General features: G+C 42.8%; 2 protein-coding genes across 2 annotated transcripts; one reads left to right on the forward strand and one right to left on the reverse strand.

Annotated features, from left to right (window-relative positions):
- Positions 1–3904: 3904 nt before the first annotated feature.
- On the reverse strand, positions 3905–8631 carry LOC146691784 (protein c-Fos-like). The gene is made up of 4 exons (XM_085431767.1): positions 6936–8631; positions 6179–6394; positions 5484–5591; positions 3905–5283 (listed from the first exon to the last, which is right to left on the reverse strand). Exons 1-4 carry the CDS (start codon positions 7062–7064, stop codon positions 4561–4563), a joined length of 1176 nt encoding a protein of 391 aa, XP_085287893.1. The 5' UTR covers positions 7065–8631; the 3' UTR covers positions 3905–4560.
- Positions 8632–11130: 2499 nt separating this feature from the next.
- Positions 11131–13660, forward strand: fosab (Fos proto-oncogene, AP-1 transcription factor subunit b). The gene is made up of 4 exons (XM_085431769.1): positions 11131–11448; positions 11881–12102; positions 12197–12304; positions 12420–13660. The coding sequence occupies exons 1-4, from the start codon at positions 11317–11319 to the stop codon at positions 13092–13094; spliced, it is 1137 nt and encodes a 378-aa protein (XP_085287895.1). The 5' UTR covers positions 11131–11316; the 3' UTR covers positions 13095–13660.
- The last annotated feature ends 962 nt before the right edge of the window (positions 13661–14622 follow it).

Below are 14622 nucleotides of genomic sequence, written 5' to 3' on the forward strand. Positions count from 1 at the left end.
CTGTTCTAGCTCATCCCAAAGTTGGGCTGAATGTGCATGCCAGTCAAGTTTTTCAACACCAGACTTGATCATCTATGTCTTTATGGACCTTGCTTTGTGCACTGGTGCACAGTCATATTGGAACAGGAAGGAGACTTTCCCAAACTCATAAAGCTAGGACCATGAAGTTGTCTAAAATTTCTTGGTATGCTGAAGAGTTGACCCCTTAGTTAAGGGTCAAGTGCAACTTCTAAAAAGAATAAAAACACAACATAATCCCCCCCCTCTACCAAACTTTCCACTTGCCGTCATTTCCAATTGCTTCCACTTTGTTATAATAACACTAACAGTTGACTATGGAATATTCAGTAGTGAGGAAATTTCACAATTAGACTTGGTGCACAGGTGGCATCCTATCACGGCACCACACTGGAATTCACTGACCTCCTAAGACCGACCCATTCTTAGACAAATGTTTGTAGAAGCAGTCTGCATGCCTGAGTGCTTGATTTTAAACACATGTGGCCATGGAAGTGATTGAAACCCCTGAATTCAATGATTTGGATGCATGAATTAAGGGGGTTGGATTTTATGCTACATTTAAATGTCTCTAATGTGATCATTGTGGCTGCTGTATAGACTGAGATTTTACACAAAATCAAGCAGTTTATAAAATATATTATGGGTTTATGAATGTGCTGCAGATAAATAGGCACCTTTGATCAGATTAAGTGTTATAATACTACTGCTAATGTCTGTTTAAGTGCTCATCCAGGTCATGGTAGTCTAAGGAGCTTGGATAGAAAGCAACTGCACTTCTTCAAGTTTCTTAAAGATGTTTCACCTCTTATTCAAGAGGCTTCATCGGTTCTAAAACCAAAAGACGGACAGTCCTTTAAGTTGCTCTTTGACTCACTATTAATCATGTGCCTTATCACATGAACCAAAGTGTAAAAAAGGCGTGGTTCGTTATCAGCAGAGGTTTCGGGTGAAACTACTGTCTCACCCCATCAAATGTAAAAATGTATTCAAGAAACTTAAAGAAGTCTTTCTGTCCAAGCTCCCAAGATTGCTGCTTGTACAACATACAGTATGCTACATGATGCATCAGTAATAAATATCCAATAAACAACATATAACAATGAAAGGGCTCATTTCTGTGCTTGCATTTGATGCTTAAAAAAACTGTTGTTGTTGCAAACATATTTTAATGCTTGCAGCGTCACCACTTCTCATTCTGATGACGTTGCTACTTTTTCTTAGCTCAAGTTAGAGAGCAAAAAACCACTTCTTTCACTTAGCAATCCCTGGCCTCAATCCCACTCTTAAAATAAAAACTCCTACCGCTCACATTTCACACACAAAGTTTGGTTGTGAACAACTCTGGCTCTCTGATATGGTACAACTGTGAAACAGGCTTCGGGAGGTGAGAAGCATCACGCTGCTGGACACACATAGTTTGATGGAACAAGTGGAGTGGACGGAGTGAGTGAGTCACGAAGCATCAGAGCTGTTGACGGGCCCATCCGTCAGCGCTCTGAAATAGCCATGCGCCAGGACATCACACGCACACAGTTGATATATAAAAAGAAGAACAAGAAGTTTAGTCGTGAGATAAATGGTGAAGAAAAGCACACAGGACCCTCAGAAACACTGAACTGAAGTTTTGTCTAATATCTGCAAAGGTGAATGTTGCTGGCACTTCCAAATGAATTAGACTGGTTTATGCACCATTAAAAAAGCGGAACCAGCCACAAACAATTCATCAGCAGCAGATCAGGCATGTCCATATTCAAGGCAAAGCTTGAAATGTACATTATTTCTTGAGAAATGACCTCAGTTTATTGCAGTGTTTGTGCTTAAATGCATCACTGTTGCAAATAAACATTCAGAAAATATCTTAAAAATAAAATAACTCATCCTTAATGCCATGTCAGTCAGTTTCACAGTGCCAATATGTGGACTTTGTCTACATTTGTCTAAGTCTCGTATACAGTGCAACTGGAATGTATTGACAGTGCTTCACTTGTTCCACATTTTGTCCTGTTACGGCCTTTTTCCAAAGTGGATGCAATTATTTTTTCACCTCAAAATTCTACACTACACCCCATAATTTATTAATTTATTAACAACAGAAGACAAAAATATAACGTGTATACAAATATTAACAGCATTTGCTTCATTGCTGCAGAAGTTTTTCTGTACTCTTCCCCAGATCTGTGCCTTGGTATAATCTTGTCTCGGAGGTGTACAGACAATTCCTTGGACTTCACGGCTTCATTTGTGCTCTGACATTCATTTTCAGCTGTAGGAGGACCTTATATAGACAAGCACGTACCTTTCCAAAGCATGTCCAATCAACTGAATTGACCACATGTGGACTCCAATCACGGTGTAGAAACATCTAAAAGATCATTGGTGGAAACAGGGGGCACCTGAGCACAATTTTAAGTGTTATGGCAAAGGCTGTGAATACTTCTGTACATTTATTTTTAATAAATTTGCGAGAATTTCAAGCGAATATCGAGAGTAGAATTTTGAGGTGAAAAATGAATTGGATCCATTTTAAATAAGGCTGCAACATGACAAAATGTGAAATAAGTGAAGCACCGCGAATACTTTTGAGATGTGCTGCACTCTCACATCCACACCTGTGGCCTGCTTAGATTTACCAGTCAACCAAATATGCATGCTGTAAACCGAGTCCCTTCAAGTCCACAAATACCCTAGCAGATACACTAAAACTGAGCTATGTTGATTACAGTAAGAGGACTTAAATAAAGGATAATTTTTATATATCAGGCAGATCGCATGCTTTCCTAAGTATCACTGATAACTTCTAAAGATGAACAACTCGATTTGGTTAGGTCTGTTTGTGCAAACGTAACAACTGAGGTATTCAAAGGGGGAAGTGAAAGCCCTGCAGCCCTCATTACATGACAAGTTCTCTGCTCTGCTGTTGCTCTCGCTGTAGCCACCCCTACTGATGAAAAGAAGAACTGCACCGTTCACTGTTAAGGCATGACATGCAAGCCGTGTGCTTTGTTGCAAAGGACTTTGTGTTATGAGTAAAAAAGGATAAAAAGTAATCCTCTGGGATGAACATGCTTACTGCAAGCTTGAAACACTATCTTCTCCTTGAAGGACAAACCCCAGCAGGTTTATCCCTCATTAAACCCTTCGTTTGCTGTTCCGAGAAATGCCTCAGCACCTCTAAATTACCGACTGCACCGCTTATCGTCAGTCACGTGATGAGAAACTTGGTCTTTAATGAGGCTCGCGCTCTCCTCTGGATTGTTTCTTCTCCAGCTCCGAAATTTAACACCCGTTGCTATGGATACAAAACAACTGCAACTACCCAAATATGGTCAAAGGAACTGAAACGAAACGGCAATCGCGTGCTGACGTCACGCACAGCACGCATTGCGCTGCCGTGTGTGCGCTCGGATTCCCTTGACCGTGACAATAGTGGAGCAGAGAGAAGTCTGTGAATAAATAATTAACCTGCTGTTTGCGCTGCTTCCCACTCAATTCAAACACGTCTCCGTCCACGACGCGTCTCCTTTATGTAATCCCGAAGCCAGAAATAGGCGCAATGCCGTCTTTATGGATTGATACTGAGACGAGAACATCATTAATACCACCCTTAAATTTAGGATTTTTCTTCTTCTGACGTTTTAGTGAGTGTTTGGTAGGTCAGATTCATATTTAAACTGGTTTTAAAGCAGTTTTATTACAGATGAAGTTTGCATTGAAGGTGTTCAGCTGTTCTTCGTCCCCCTCCCACCACATTTCTAAGGCATCTCATGGTTTCTTCATCTGCTGAGGAACTTCATGTAAAGTCACCAACTAAGCAAGGCTGTGGTGCCGACTATCTATTCATATAAATGCTCCTAAATCAATAACAACAGCAGCACAGCATTAATTGCAGTTGTGGTATTTTATTTCCAGCATATTTTATCAATATCTAGTTTCTAGTTTTCTTTTGTTTCTGATTTTGTTTGTTTGTTGTTGATTTTTTTGCATCTCTATATTTTCATAAGTAAAAAAATAAACTATGTCATAAAATACATCTCAATAAAATACATGGCATGATCTTGTTTTTCATGGAAAACAAATGTAAAAGGAAATGTCAGTTCAGGTCTGGAGGCGGGGGGAGGGGGGGCACCTTACAGCAAGATGTTACACTTACATATTAGTATCCTTCTATAATTCACTTGTTACATCACAGCTTTGTCAAAAACAGTGTTACACATATATTAAGCTACTCAGCAGGATCTCGTTTCAGACCACACGCAGAGCTTTTTTTTTTTTAACAACACAATACCATCTCTTCTTGGATTACAGATGACTTGTATTTGCATGCATTTTACTAGCACAAGGTCTCATCTCAGACAACTGCAGCAACAGCATGGAAGAACTCAACCGTGTTTACAGTCACAGAAAAACACTGCGTCTACACAATCTCTGATTTTCAGGTATATGCACGACATCGAAACTCACACTACAAAAGGTTATTTGAGAGCGACTGGAGCTTGCTGGCTGGTTAGAATACAGTATTGTTGCATAACTTCTTTGCATTCACAAGGCCAGGAGTGTGGGCGAGTTAAGACTATCTTTCATTAACTCGGATGCACCGAGGCTGCCTTTGAGGCACTCGGAACCGTCAGCCAGGGAATCAATCTCGGAGTGATTGAAGGAAAACACTGTGCGGTAATTGCTACAAGTGGGACTGGAAGACATGACTGGGGTGCTCAGAGACTCAAGGTCGCTTGCCACGGACTTGTACAGGGTTTCCCAGTCTGAGAGGCAGAAGGGCCCACTCAGGTCAGTACTCTGTAGTATGTCAGGGACAGATGCGGCCGTCTCGGGCGTCACTTCCATCTGTATGCTGGGCACCAAGTCATCCAAGTCATCTCCTTTCAGTTCCTCCAGAGCCTCCTCTTCTGCGCTGGAACACAAAAGGATGTTGGAGTTTCCCAAGATGGCTGCAGCAGGGATGCAAGGGACACTGCTCATGTCTTGACCAATATGGGCTTCTCCAGCTGTGCTGCTCTCTGGGGTTTTTCCATTCTCTAACATGGAAAGCAGCTGCGGGGAGTCCGGTGGATCCTGCAGCATTGTGTCAACATCATCTTCCTTATCATCCCCCTCATCATCATCACCATTGCCGTCATCATCTGAGGAGAGTTTGCAGGACGGTTGGTGAGAAGCTAAGACATGCTCTAGTCTCTCTTTCTCCTTTAGCAGGTTGGCAATCTCTGTCTCCAGGGTGGACTTTTCTTCTTCTAAAGTATCAGTTTCCTGAGGGAAAGAGGGAGAAAGAGAAAAGAAAAGAGCATGAGCAAAGCACAAAAAAACCCCTAAACAAAACAAAAAAAAAACTATGTGGCTCTACCGCTCTGCTTCGCTGTTGTGAACTGAGACATTATTCATCTTTGGAAGTATGCAAAGTATTCTGTGAGAATGAATCCTCTATAATGATTTAACAAAGCATTACTTACAGCTTGAAGGGTCTCTATCAGCTCCCTCCGCCTGTTACGACACTTGGCTGCCGCAATTTTGTTCCTCTCCCTCCTGATCCTCCTCCTTTCCTCCTCCTCTTTGGAAGGCTAAAATCAATCAGAAATAGCCCATTAATTTAAACGCTCATCCCACTAGGTCTTGCCATGTCGGCAGTTGGCTCTTAAACACCGTTTCTTGTGCCAAAGTGAGAGAGAGAAAATCTCCTATGCAGTGAATGCTGATGTGGTCGGTGAAGATTCTCAGTTCAGGCGTTAAAATGCTGCACCACTGGCACGGTCTAGCCAGTCACGTGAACGCGCATTGCATGCAATTTCCTATCCCGCACATAAACAAGGCTGAGCTCGTTACCCCCGCCAAAGTAACCTCTCTGCACCAATTAAACATGATCAAATCGGCTTATGACTGACTCCCCGCAGCAAAATATTCAGATCAATCCGCTAACACTTTATTTCCCCACGACAGGGAAAGAAAAAAAGCAGTTAATTGCGTCCCGTCCCGCTAAAATATCGCGATATCTCAGTTTTCACATTAAGCTTAATGAGTGGAAACGAGGTGGTTGGGGATGGTGTGGGGATCGGGGCAGAGTGCTCTTTTGCTCGCTGTACTGACTGATTGATTGACTGGTGGTTGATTGACACATCAGCATCACCGCCCACCCCTCTCTTCTCTTTACCTGTTCTTTCGGCCCTTTCCTGTTGCTGGCTCTCGCCTTGTTTGCACCTGGCCGGGAAGACGACTGGGTCGCTGCACGAGTTTTGGGCTTTGCACGGCAGGGCGACGGAGAGGCAGATGTGATGACTGTAGGCTGTACAATCCACTTTAGTTCTGGCGATGTTGAGATTGCAGTCACAGTCGGAACAAAGGAGGCTGCTGCACTGGTCTCAGTATCCTGGAAAAACCCACACCAGACAGACATGCATATGCATGCAGTAAAATACTAATTTAGCGTATCTGACGAATGGGTGACCACGTTATTGGCTGACCTTTAGCAATGTTTAAATGTTACATCAATCATTTGTCCAAGGAATGTCAAAGAAGACAAAAAAAATCTGCTCTCTGTAAACACCTCAGAACCAGCCTCGCATCCTCATCAGTTTTTATGATAGATTAAAAAAAAAGGTTGCAACGAAGACTGTGAAGCAGACAGCAGTACAAACAGTTTTATTTAAATAATAATATCATTGCGCTGTTTTTGCTTGTTTGTTTGTTGGGGTATTTTTTAGGGATTTTCTACAGAGATACGCATGTTTTTCTAGTCATTTTTCCAACACGGGATAGTAATCCTGCTAGGGGAAATGCAGTGCATGAAAAGGACTTCATAAAAATGTGAAGAATTTGAGGAATGCAGTTCTATCACCCGCATGCGTCAAACACAAGATTACGCTTTGTGATCAGGTTTTTGTGTGTGTAATGATGAGATCCGGCTCTACCTTGGTGCTGTCCACTGATGATGAAAGCGAATCAGGAGGATGCTGACTGCACCCAGGGGTGTCCCCGCCAGGCGATGCTGTGCTACAGCTGGACGATAAGTCGAACTCAGTGCTGGAGTCTGGATGCATGGTTTCATTAAAAAATAAAAATTCAAAATAAAATTAAATCACCGCATAAGAGACTGAACAGTCAGTCTGTGCTAGACAGAAAACGGATGTCCCGGACGCCTATATTCCATTTGCCAGGTTCATAACTGTGCACATAGTGGAGAGGCCCGCCTTTTATAGTGAGCTGGAATTTTATGAATGAAATCTGTGTGGTGAGACCGAACCATTTCACCGAGGGAGAAGTGACTGGAGAAAGGGGTTAGCAGATGGGGTTTTTTACAGTTCAACAATCAAATCACTGAAGTGCGTAAAAATCAACACTAACCCATTGTTTCATTTCAGCTTATTATCAGAACTCAAATGGTTTTTTTTAAAAAGTGTGCACATAGAAAGTGGCACCCCTCCCTCCAAAAGGTGCCCACCGCCATGAATGATCTACGTCACTTCATGTATGCAGCATCTGCATCACAGGCTATATGTTCCCGTCATGCCCTCAGATGTTCTCGACATTTACCCTTTGTTTAATGCTTCTGGGCTTTCACGGTAACACGAGCTCTCAATGCTTTAGAAGGAAAGTGGAGGCAGTGTAATAGGCTTCATTAATAAATGGTTTTAAAATAGCCAGTGTGGTGCTTCCCCGATTCTTTCTCCTCCAAACTGTCCACATTAGAACAATGATTATGCACTAATGTTCCAACTTCTATTTATAGACACAAAATAAAATCCGGCATTAATTTAATTCTTTCACAAAGCTTCCAGCACACTGTCTGATTATTTATAAGCCGTCAAAATTAAGTGTCATTCACGTATCACATTGCCTTTCACCTGTCTCTACATATGAATAGAGCTCCAGCAACAGAACTGTCGCTGAAGCCAAGCAGCCAATCGCCGATGGACCGGTCGAGCCATATATGGTATTTCCGGGAGGAGAGGGGGGAGAGGGGGGGCGTGCTGTGGCACAAGGATAGCGCGCAGACGGACGCTGCCGGGCTGTGTGTGGCCCACTCACTCACTGCCGCAAAAAGAAAGTAAAACAAGCTCTCAGAGACTGACCCTATGTTGTACCTGATATCAGCGTCATCAGCTGCGCCAAGAATGCCCGCACAGGCGTTAGTTTGAGGATGCGAAGGATTTGACCCACCTTTCCATATAAGGGTGGCAATTAGGTGCAGCCGCAGATGTGCAAAACACACTCACGAGGGAATCGGAGAATTCAAGAAGGCCAGTGACTGATATAATTTCTAGACAGGAGCAACGTGACTTACTTTCTCACAGACTGTAATGCAGTTTATCGGCACCAATTAAAGCCCGGGCTTTAATTGATGTTCCCGCATAACCTAATTCTGCTCCCATAACAAGAACTTGCGGGCTGGATTGGGCTATATTTAGGTTTCATGTGACCTCACGAATCCACCCAAGTGAAAGGGATAAGCGCTGGATAGAGTGAGAGGCTCCCCCCCTGTTTGCTCTGTGCTCCCGGGTACTTCCCGGCAGTGGCAACCCCCCCGCCTTGGGCCCTATTTACCGGCACATCACTATTGGTGGTCGGCTTGAGCGGCCTGGGACAAAACGAAGTTCAAAGGTCGAACAATACTCACCTCTCAGCACATCTCTAACAGTTGTCTTCTTCAAAGCAACTTGAGCGTGAATGCGCAAAGACTGTGGAGTTTATTTTTAGATCCACTGGCATCCAAGTTCACGGTCATTTTAGTGAACTGTTCTCCTTTGAGGAGCCAAAGAGCAGCGATAAAAAATAAATAACTTCAGCTATTAGATAACCGGAGAGTTTAAATACTTTCAAAAGCAGCAATATAAAAAAATATTTTTTCTTTTAGAAATTGCATTTCTTTCTTTCTTTCTTTCTTTCTTTTTCTTCTTATTATTGTTATTATTATAATTTTATTTCGATTAAATTATCATTCCAACACGAAATAACACTAGCAAAAACCAGGTCACTCAAACAGTGCAGGTCAGCAACCTTCATGCCAACCACTCAAACAGAACTCAAACACCGCTCAAGGTAAACGGCTTGTTTGGTGTCCCGTTCCATTCCGTTGACCCGCAGACACCGAGGAAAGGGGAGGACTGTCAGAGACTTGAAAACACTCAGAGCTCTCACTCCGACGTCGTTTCCGGGAACGGCCCCTGACGTGTTCGTGTGCACGTTCCGTCTCCACAGGCGATGCCGAAAAAGTCGGTTTGGTGTTTCTCTGTTGATGTGGCTCCTCCTCATGATTACACACGATCTTCTTTGCTATGAAAAAATAAAAACTAAATGGACGTCACTGACGCGAAAGGGGCTGGGCGTCGCTATGACAACCAGGAATGTTCAACAAAACACTGGCGCGGGAAAGAAAGCGCAAAATCCTATAGCCTGAATTAGGGTCTTTTGACACAATGACACCTTTGTTTAGTCTTTATGGTTTGTTTAATGGGACGAGAGCACTTATGGCGCTTGTTTTGTGCTTGTTTGGTTAAAGAAGGGAATTCCCGGAAGACTCACGAGAGAGAGAAAAAAAGAAGAAGAAAAGTATGAATTGTGTTTCATAAAACTCATAAAATGCTTTGCTCGTGTTTTTTTATGTGCATGAATGTATCGCCTTTATTAAGAATAAACCATGAACAAAACCACCAGCAAAATGGTGCTGACTTTGGTAATATTGCACGAAAGTCACGATGCCTGTTCCACAGACCTACTTCTCAAGTCAACACGATAATAAAAAAAAGTGCTGATGTCAGAGAATGAACAGTTATTAAACAGCAAATGCAGTCGCAATGTTGGCTCACCGTTAAGCCTGCATTTCATGAATTCGTTTCATAGCTTCTTACGTGAATCTTGAGGATTCCCTCTGCTAGTGGCTTTGGGGAAGACCTTTACAATTAACTGCCACCCCTCCCCGTCCCCTCCTTTGAGAAATGTAAACTGTCGTCGAGGAAACGTACACACAGAAAACCAGTTATCAGCTCGCTCTGCAGCTAAACACGCCCTGTTCTGGATTGCAGGCGAAAAGTACAAATAGTACCTGAGGGTGGAGAACATGTCACCCATGTCCTGACATGTAACGTTTATGTAGAGATATTTTAGACAATTCTATGAAACAATTCCATTGTAACTTACTGGATATAAACGCATGGGATTAAATAAGAAAAATACATGGATAAAATTAAGTATATAAGTAAATTAAAAGTCGGTTTAACAGACAGACCACAGAATCAAGTGAAAATCAATTACCCACCGTTTTCTCGCTTATTCTTATCTTTATTCAAATTATTCTTTGTACTTTTTGACCTACCTACACATACAAACATGGGCCTCCTGTGATTGTATGAATTGTCTTGCATTAAATGTGTAACAATTGATCAAATTAAACACTTTAAAAATAGTCGATAAGTGAGTCAGTGAGTGAAGTTAGCGAGTACTTAAATAACATGTTATTTATATACCACCTTTCAAGGTGAATATCACAAAGTGCTTAACTACAAGTTTGCACGATAAAATTGAGTTTCTATATTTCAAAAATACAAATAAAAAAGGAGGCGCACGGCTGGGGGAGGGGGTTAAAAAAACAGAAACAGATTTTTATTTTTTAATGTGTTTGTTTGGTACGTTTTGTTCAGCACAGACACATTTACATGTTTAATTGTGTCCCTGCTGTGTAGGACGCACTTTTCCTCACTGTTATCTCAGTTCTTCAAGTTTTCACAACAGCGTCTGTGTTTGTTGTTTTACATAACGTCATGCCGCTGTCCGCCACTCTCAAGGTGTATTTCCCATCAGGCCCCGCCTCCTTCACAGGATGCACCATATATGGATACCTACGTATCGGGGATCCCGCTCCGGAATATTCCATTTCTTGAAGACGAGTTTTAGAAATAAACATTTTAAATAGTCACTTATCACCTGTAAATGACTCATTCGTGACTCGTGCAAACAAAGTGTATTGAATTTAAATGGAGCGCGAGGACAAGTCGGTGTTATTACGGCGTTGTTAAGTCAGTGTTTTGGTGTTTTTTTCCTTCCTGGTGTCGGGTGAACGGCACACCCCTCTCTACGTCAGCAGGCACACTATAAAAAAGGCCCAGCTCGGAGAGTTGGCAGTCTAACTTTGAGTAGCAGAACAGCGACTAAAGAGAACTGATCGGGAGCAGCGCTTGAAGAGTTTTCTCGCAAACCCACTAAAGGACTATCCTGACCTCAAGTTTACATTCGTCCTTAGTAGAGTTTGTCCGGATCTTCTTATTTGCTTAAATTTTTTTTCGAAAAAAAGGAACGATGATGTTCAATTTCAACGCGGATTGCGACTCTTCCTCTCGCTGCAGCACCGCTTCCCCGTCCGTGGACACTTTGGGATATTACCCGTCACCAGCGGGATCTTACTCCAGCATGGGATCTCCCCAGTCTCAGGTATGTCCGCTTAAACATTGTTAAATCTTTACAACACGCTATTTCAGCTCAGAAAGAACCTGTTGGAGGTTTGAATGTTTACTAAATTAAACTGACAAAGCTTAAATTTGATGTTTTCAAATAATAATAATGTTAATAATGAAAAAGGCTGGCTGGAAATTAAGAAAAGCACCCATTGAGTTTTTAAATATATATATTAAAAAATAACTCTGACCTGCGCACCACACAGTGCAAGGCAAGCTTCATTCATCCACCTGGAAACTCCATAGAGAGAATGTAACGTCATAGCTGACATCATAAGGATATTTTTAAACCATCCAGCTTTTTATAGACCCTCCGTGCTTCATTCATAGACATCTTGCAATGCTGCCACCCCTCCTGATAATGTACCAAATGTCCTGACGATCTCCTTTTTTACTTCATTTCCTCCAGGATTTCACAGACCTGACAGCATCAAGTGCCTCCTTCATCCCCACAGTCACAGCCATTTCCACAAGCCCAGATCTTCAGTGGATGGTCCAGCCTGTGGTCTCCTCAGTGGCCCCTTCCCACGGAGCTCACCCTTACACCTCCAGTCCTAGCCCTGCATACTCAAGAGCAGTCATGAAATCTGCAATGTCCAGGGCTCACAACAAGAGAGGCAAAGTGGAACAGGTAATTATCATTCGTTCATGAAGTGTTATGTATATATATAGACTAAGATTATTAAAGAGCAGGGGTCCTAACTTTTACCTTCTATCATGTGCAGATGACACCTGAGGAAGAGGAGAAGAGAAGGATTCGCAGAGAGAGGAATAAGCAGGCAGCAGCAAAATGCCGCAACAGGAGGCGAGAGCTTACAGACACTCTGCAAGCTGTAAGTATCCCATCAGATTTACCATCACTCATTGAAACATGTTTATTGTCAGAGCTATAGCAGAGCTATCCAACAGCCAAGCTGATGCAACTTCCTCCATTTCTCTCTCTTACAGGAAACTGATATCCTGGAAGACCAGAAATCCAACCTGCAGAATGATATCGCCAACTTGCTGAAGGAGAAGGAGAGGCTTGAGTTCATTCTGGCTGCCCACCAGCCCATTTGCAAAATCCCCTCTGAGCTGGGCACAGACTTCCCCCTGACCTCCCTCTCTCCTACCCACTCCTGCCACTCCATTGCAGTGTCCACCCAGCCACAGATCACCGTCTCTCATACACCCGCTATCGCTTCCAGCCAGTCGACCTTCACCTCAACCTCCAACTCCATATTCTCCAGCGCCAGCGCCACCCTCTCCACAGCCACCGTCTCTAGCAGCACAGTCAAGATGTCAGACCTGGAGTCCTCTGTCCTGGAGGAGTCTCTGGATCTCCTGGCAAAGACGGAGATGGAGACGGCACGGTCTGTGCCAGAGGTCGACCTGTCCAGCTCCCTCTACACGGGTCAGGAGTGGGAGGCTCTTCACACCTCAGCTAATACCAATGACTTCGAGCCCCTGTGCACACCTGTAGTAACCTGCACCCCAGCCTGCACTACCTACACGTCTTCATTTGTATTCACCTTCCCAGAGGCAGAGACCGTCCCCACCTGCGGCGTCGCCCACAGGAGAGGAAGCAGCAGCAATGAGCAGTCCTCCGACTCCCTCAGCTCACCCACCCTGCTGGCCCTCTAAAAGACTGTACAAGAAACAATGATTCTTCCGATCAAAGCACACTTTCTTACGTAGATGTGCCGATCACAGGGCTATGGAACAGACTTATATTAAATTATTTATGATTTTTATCTGCCTTTATCTATACTTGCCTATAACACCAATGTAGCAAGTTTAAAAAACAAAAACAAAAAAAACCCTCCCCGCATGTTTCAACTAATACCATCTAGTCGTTATATGAGTTCGTATATGATTTATATGGTGCTAGATAACATAACTTGTTGTTTATCGATATGTTCAGAGCAATAGTTATTATTGATCCAGTTTGTTTTCTGGTTAATGGAATGTGAGAGTTAACATGTGAATTGTTTGTGAAATTTTAAAAAGAAAAAAACAAACAAAAAAGGAACACGTGCATTGTCTTAACCATGGTCTGAGTGGTCTATCCAAAGTTTTCTGTGAAAACATTAGTCCTTTTAATTTATTAAATTTATTTTTTTACACATAGAGGAATAGAGAAAGAGATAGTAAAGAAGAATGTTGTTTGTAAAATATGTAAATAAAAAGATAGTGATATTTCAATTCAATCATCTGTGCTGGCTGGGTGTGTTGCTTTCCTCTCACGATATCCACACACACACACACATATGTATTTACATATTTATTCAGTTCAAGTCAGGTGTATTCATCAGTCACCTCATGGGGCAAGCACTTTGCGACAGCGGGAAGGAAAAACTCTTTTTAACAGGAAGAAACCTCCCGCCGTGTTTAGGGGAAGAGAGGCAAAGGAAAAATAATTTTAGAAAAGATGAAAGAGAAGAGAAAAAGAGGGGAATATTCTCAGGAGTAGTAAATTAAAAGCATTTCCAGTAAAATGCTTTCAAAAATTATTAAAATAATGCTAAAATTAGCTTATATAAGGCATAGCCATCTTTTTTCCCTGTACCTCCACTTGCTCTATTTATTGTTCCGCCTGTTGCCAGGGTTAACTATGTCAGTGGCTCTTACGTCAGTGCGTTCTTTCCATTTTTTTAATCGTAAGCCGTGCGCGATGACGTTTGGACTTCCGTGCCCAAATATAGGGCTCTGCGAGGAGTCTGCTGCTCGCTGCCGCCTGCCAACAGAAAGTAACCGGGCAGCTCGGTCAGCGCTTTCCCCCCCCGCTAAAACAGATATACGCTCTCTTCTTTCGGCTTTTCCCCCTCTGCCGGTCTCAGGGAGAGCCGATTTAATCACCGACATCTGTGATAAAAAGATGAAAAAGGCTTGCTGCACACTGCTTTCGTAACCGATGCGACACGTTTCTCACGTCCAACCGTGCGCGCGCGCACACACGCAGACACAGACGCGATCTGTAGTTGTGCAAGGGAACTCGCAGGAGGATCTGAAAGTGACGTTTTCAGCCACAATATACGATGGTTTAATTAATTCTCGTGCATCAGAAGGTCCCCGATTAGCCAAAACATCACCTCCCACAGAACAAAAGACGTGCGAGTTACAGCATAATTCGAGGAAGGAAAAAAAAAGGAAAAAGAGGAGTCCTCAGAAA

Source organism: Copadichromis virginalis, linkage group LG15 (assembly GCF_057382275.1).
Source record: "Copadichromis virginalis isolate Kocher_CV1m ecotype Utaka linkage group LG15, C_Virginalis_male_GT1.1, whole genome shotgun sequence".
NCBI classification, from domain to species: Eukaryota; Metazoa; Chordata; class Actinopteri; order Cichliformes; family Cichlidae; genus Copadichromis; species Copadichromis virginalis.

Excerpts from the sequence above, each read along its gene's own strand:
- LOC146691784 (XM_085431767.1), bottom strand. The coding sequence starts at position 7,064 with ATGCATCCAGACTCCAGCACTGAGTTCGACTTATCGTCCAGCTGTAGC. Across the intron at positions 6,395-6,935 it reads CATCAGTGGACAGCACCAAG|GATACTGAGACCAGTGCAGC; the intron begins GTAGAGCCGGAT and ends GGGTTTTTCCAG. Across the intron at positions 5,592-6,178 it reads GGAAAGGGCCGAAAGAACAG|CCTTCCAAAGAGGAGGAGGA; the intron begins GTAAAGAGAAGA and ends GATTGATTTTAG.
- fosab (XM_085431769.1), top strand. The coding sequence starts at position 11,317 with ATGATGTTCAATTTCAACGCGGATTGCGACTCTTCCTCTCGCTGCAGC. Across the intron at positions 11,449-11,880 it reads TGGGATCTCCCCAGTCTCAG|GATTTCACAGACCTGACAGC; the intron begins GTATGTCCGCTT and ends CATTTCCTCCAG. Across the intron at positions 12,305-12,419 it reads TTACAGACACTCTGCAAGCT|GAAACTGATATCCTGGAAGA; the intron begins GTAAGTATCCCA and ends TCTCTCTTACAG.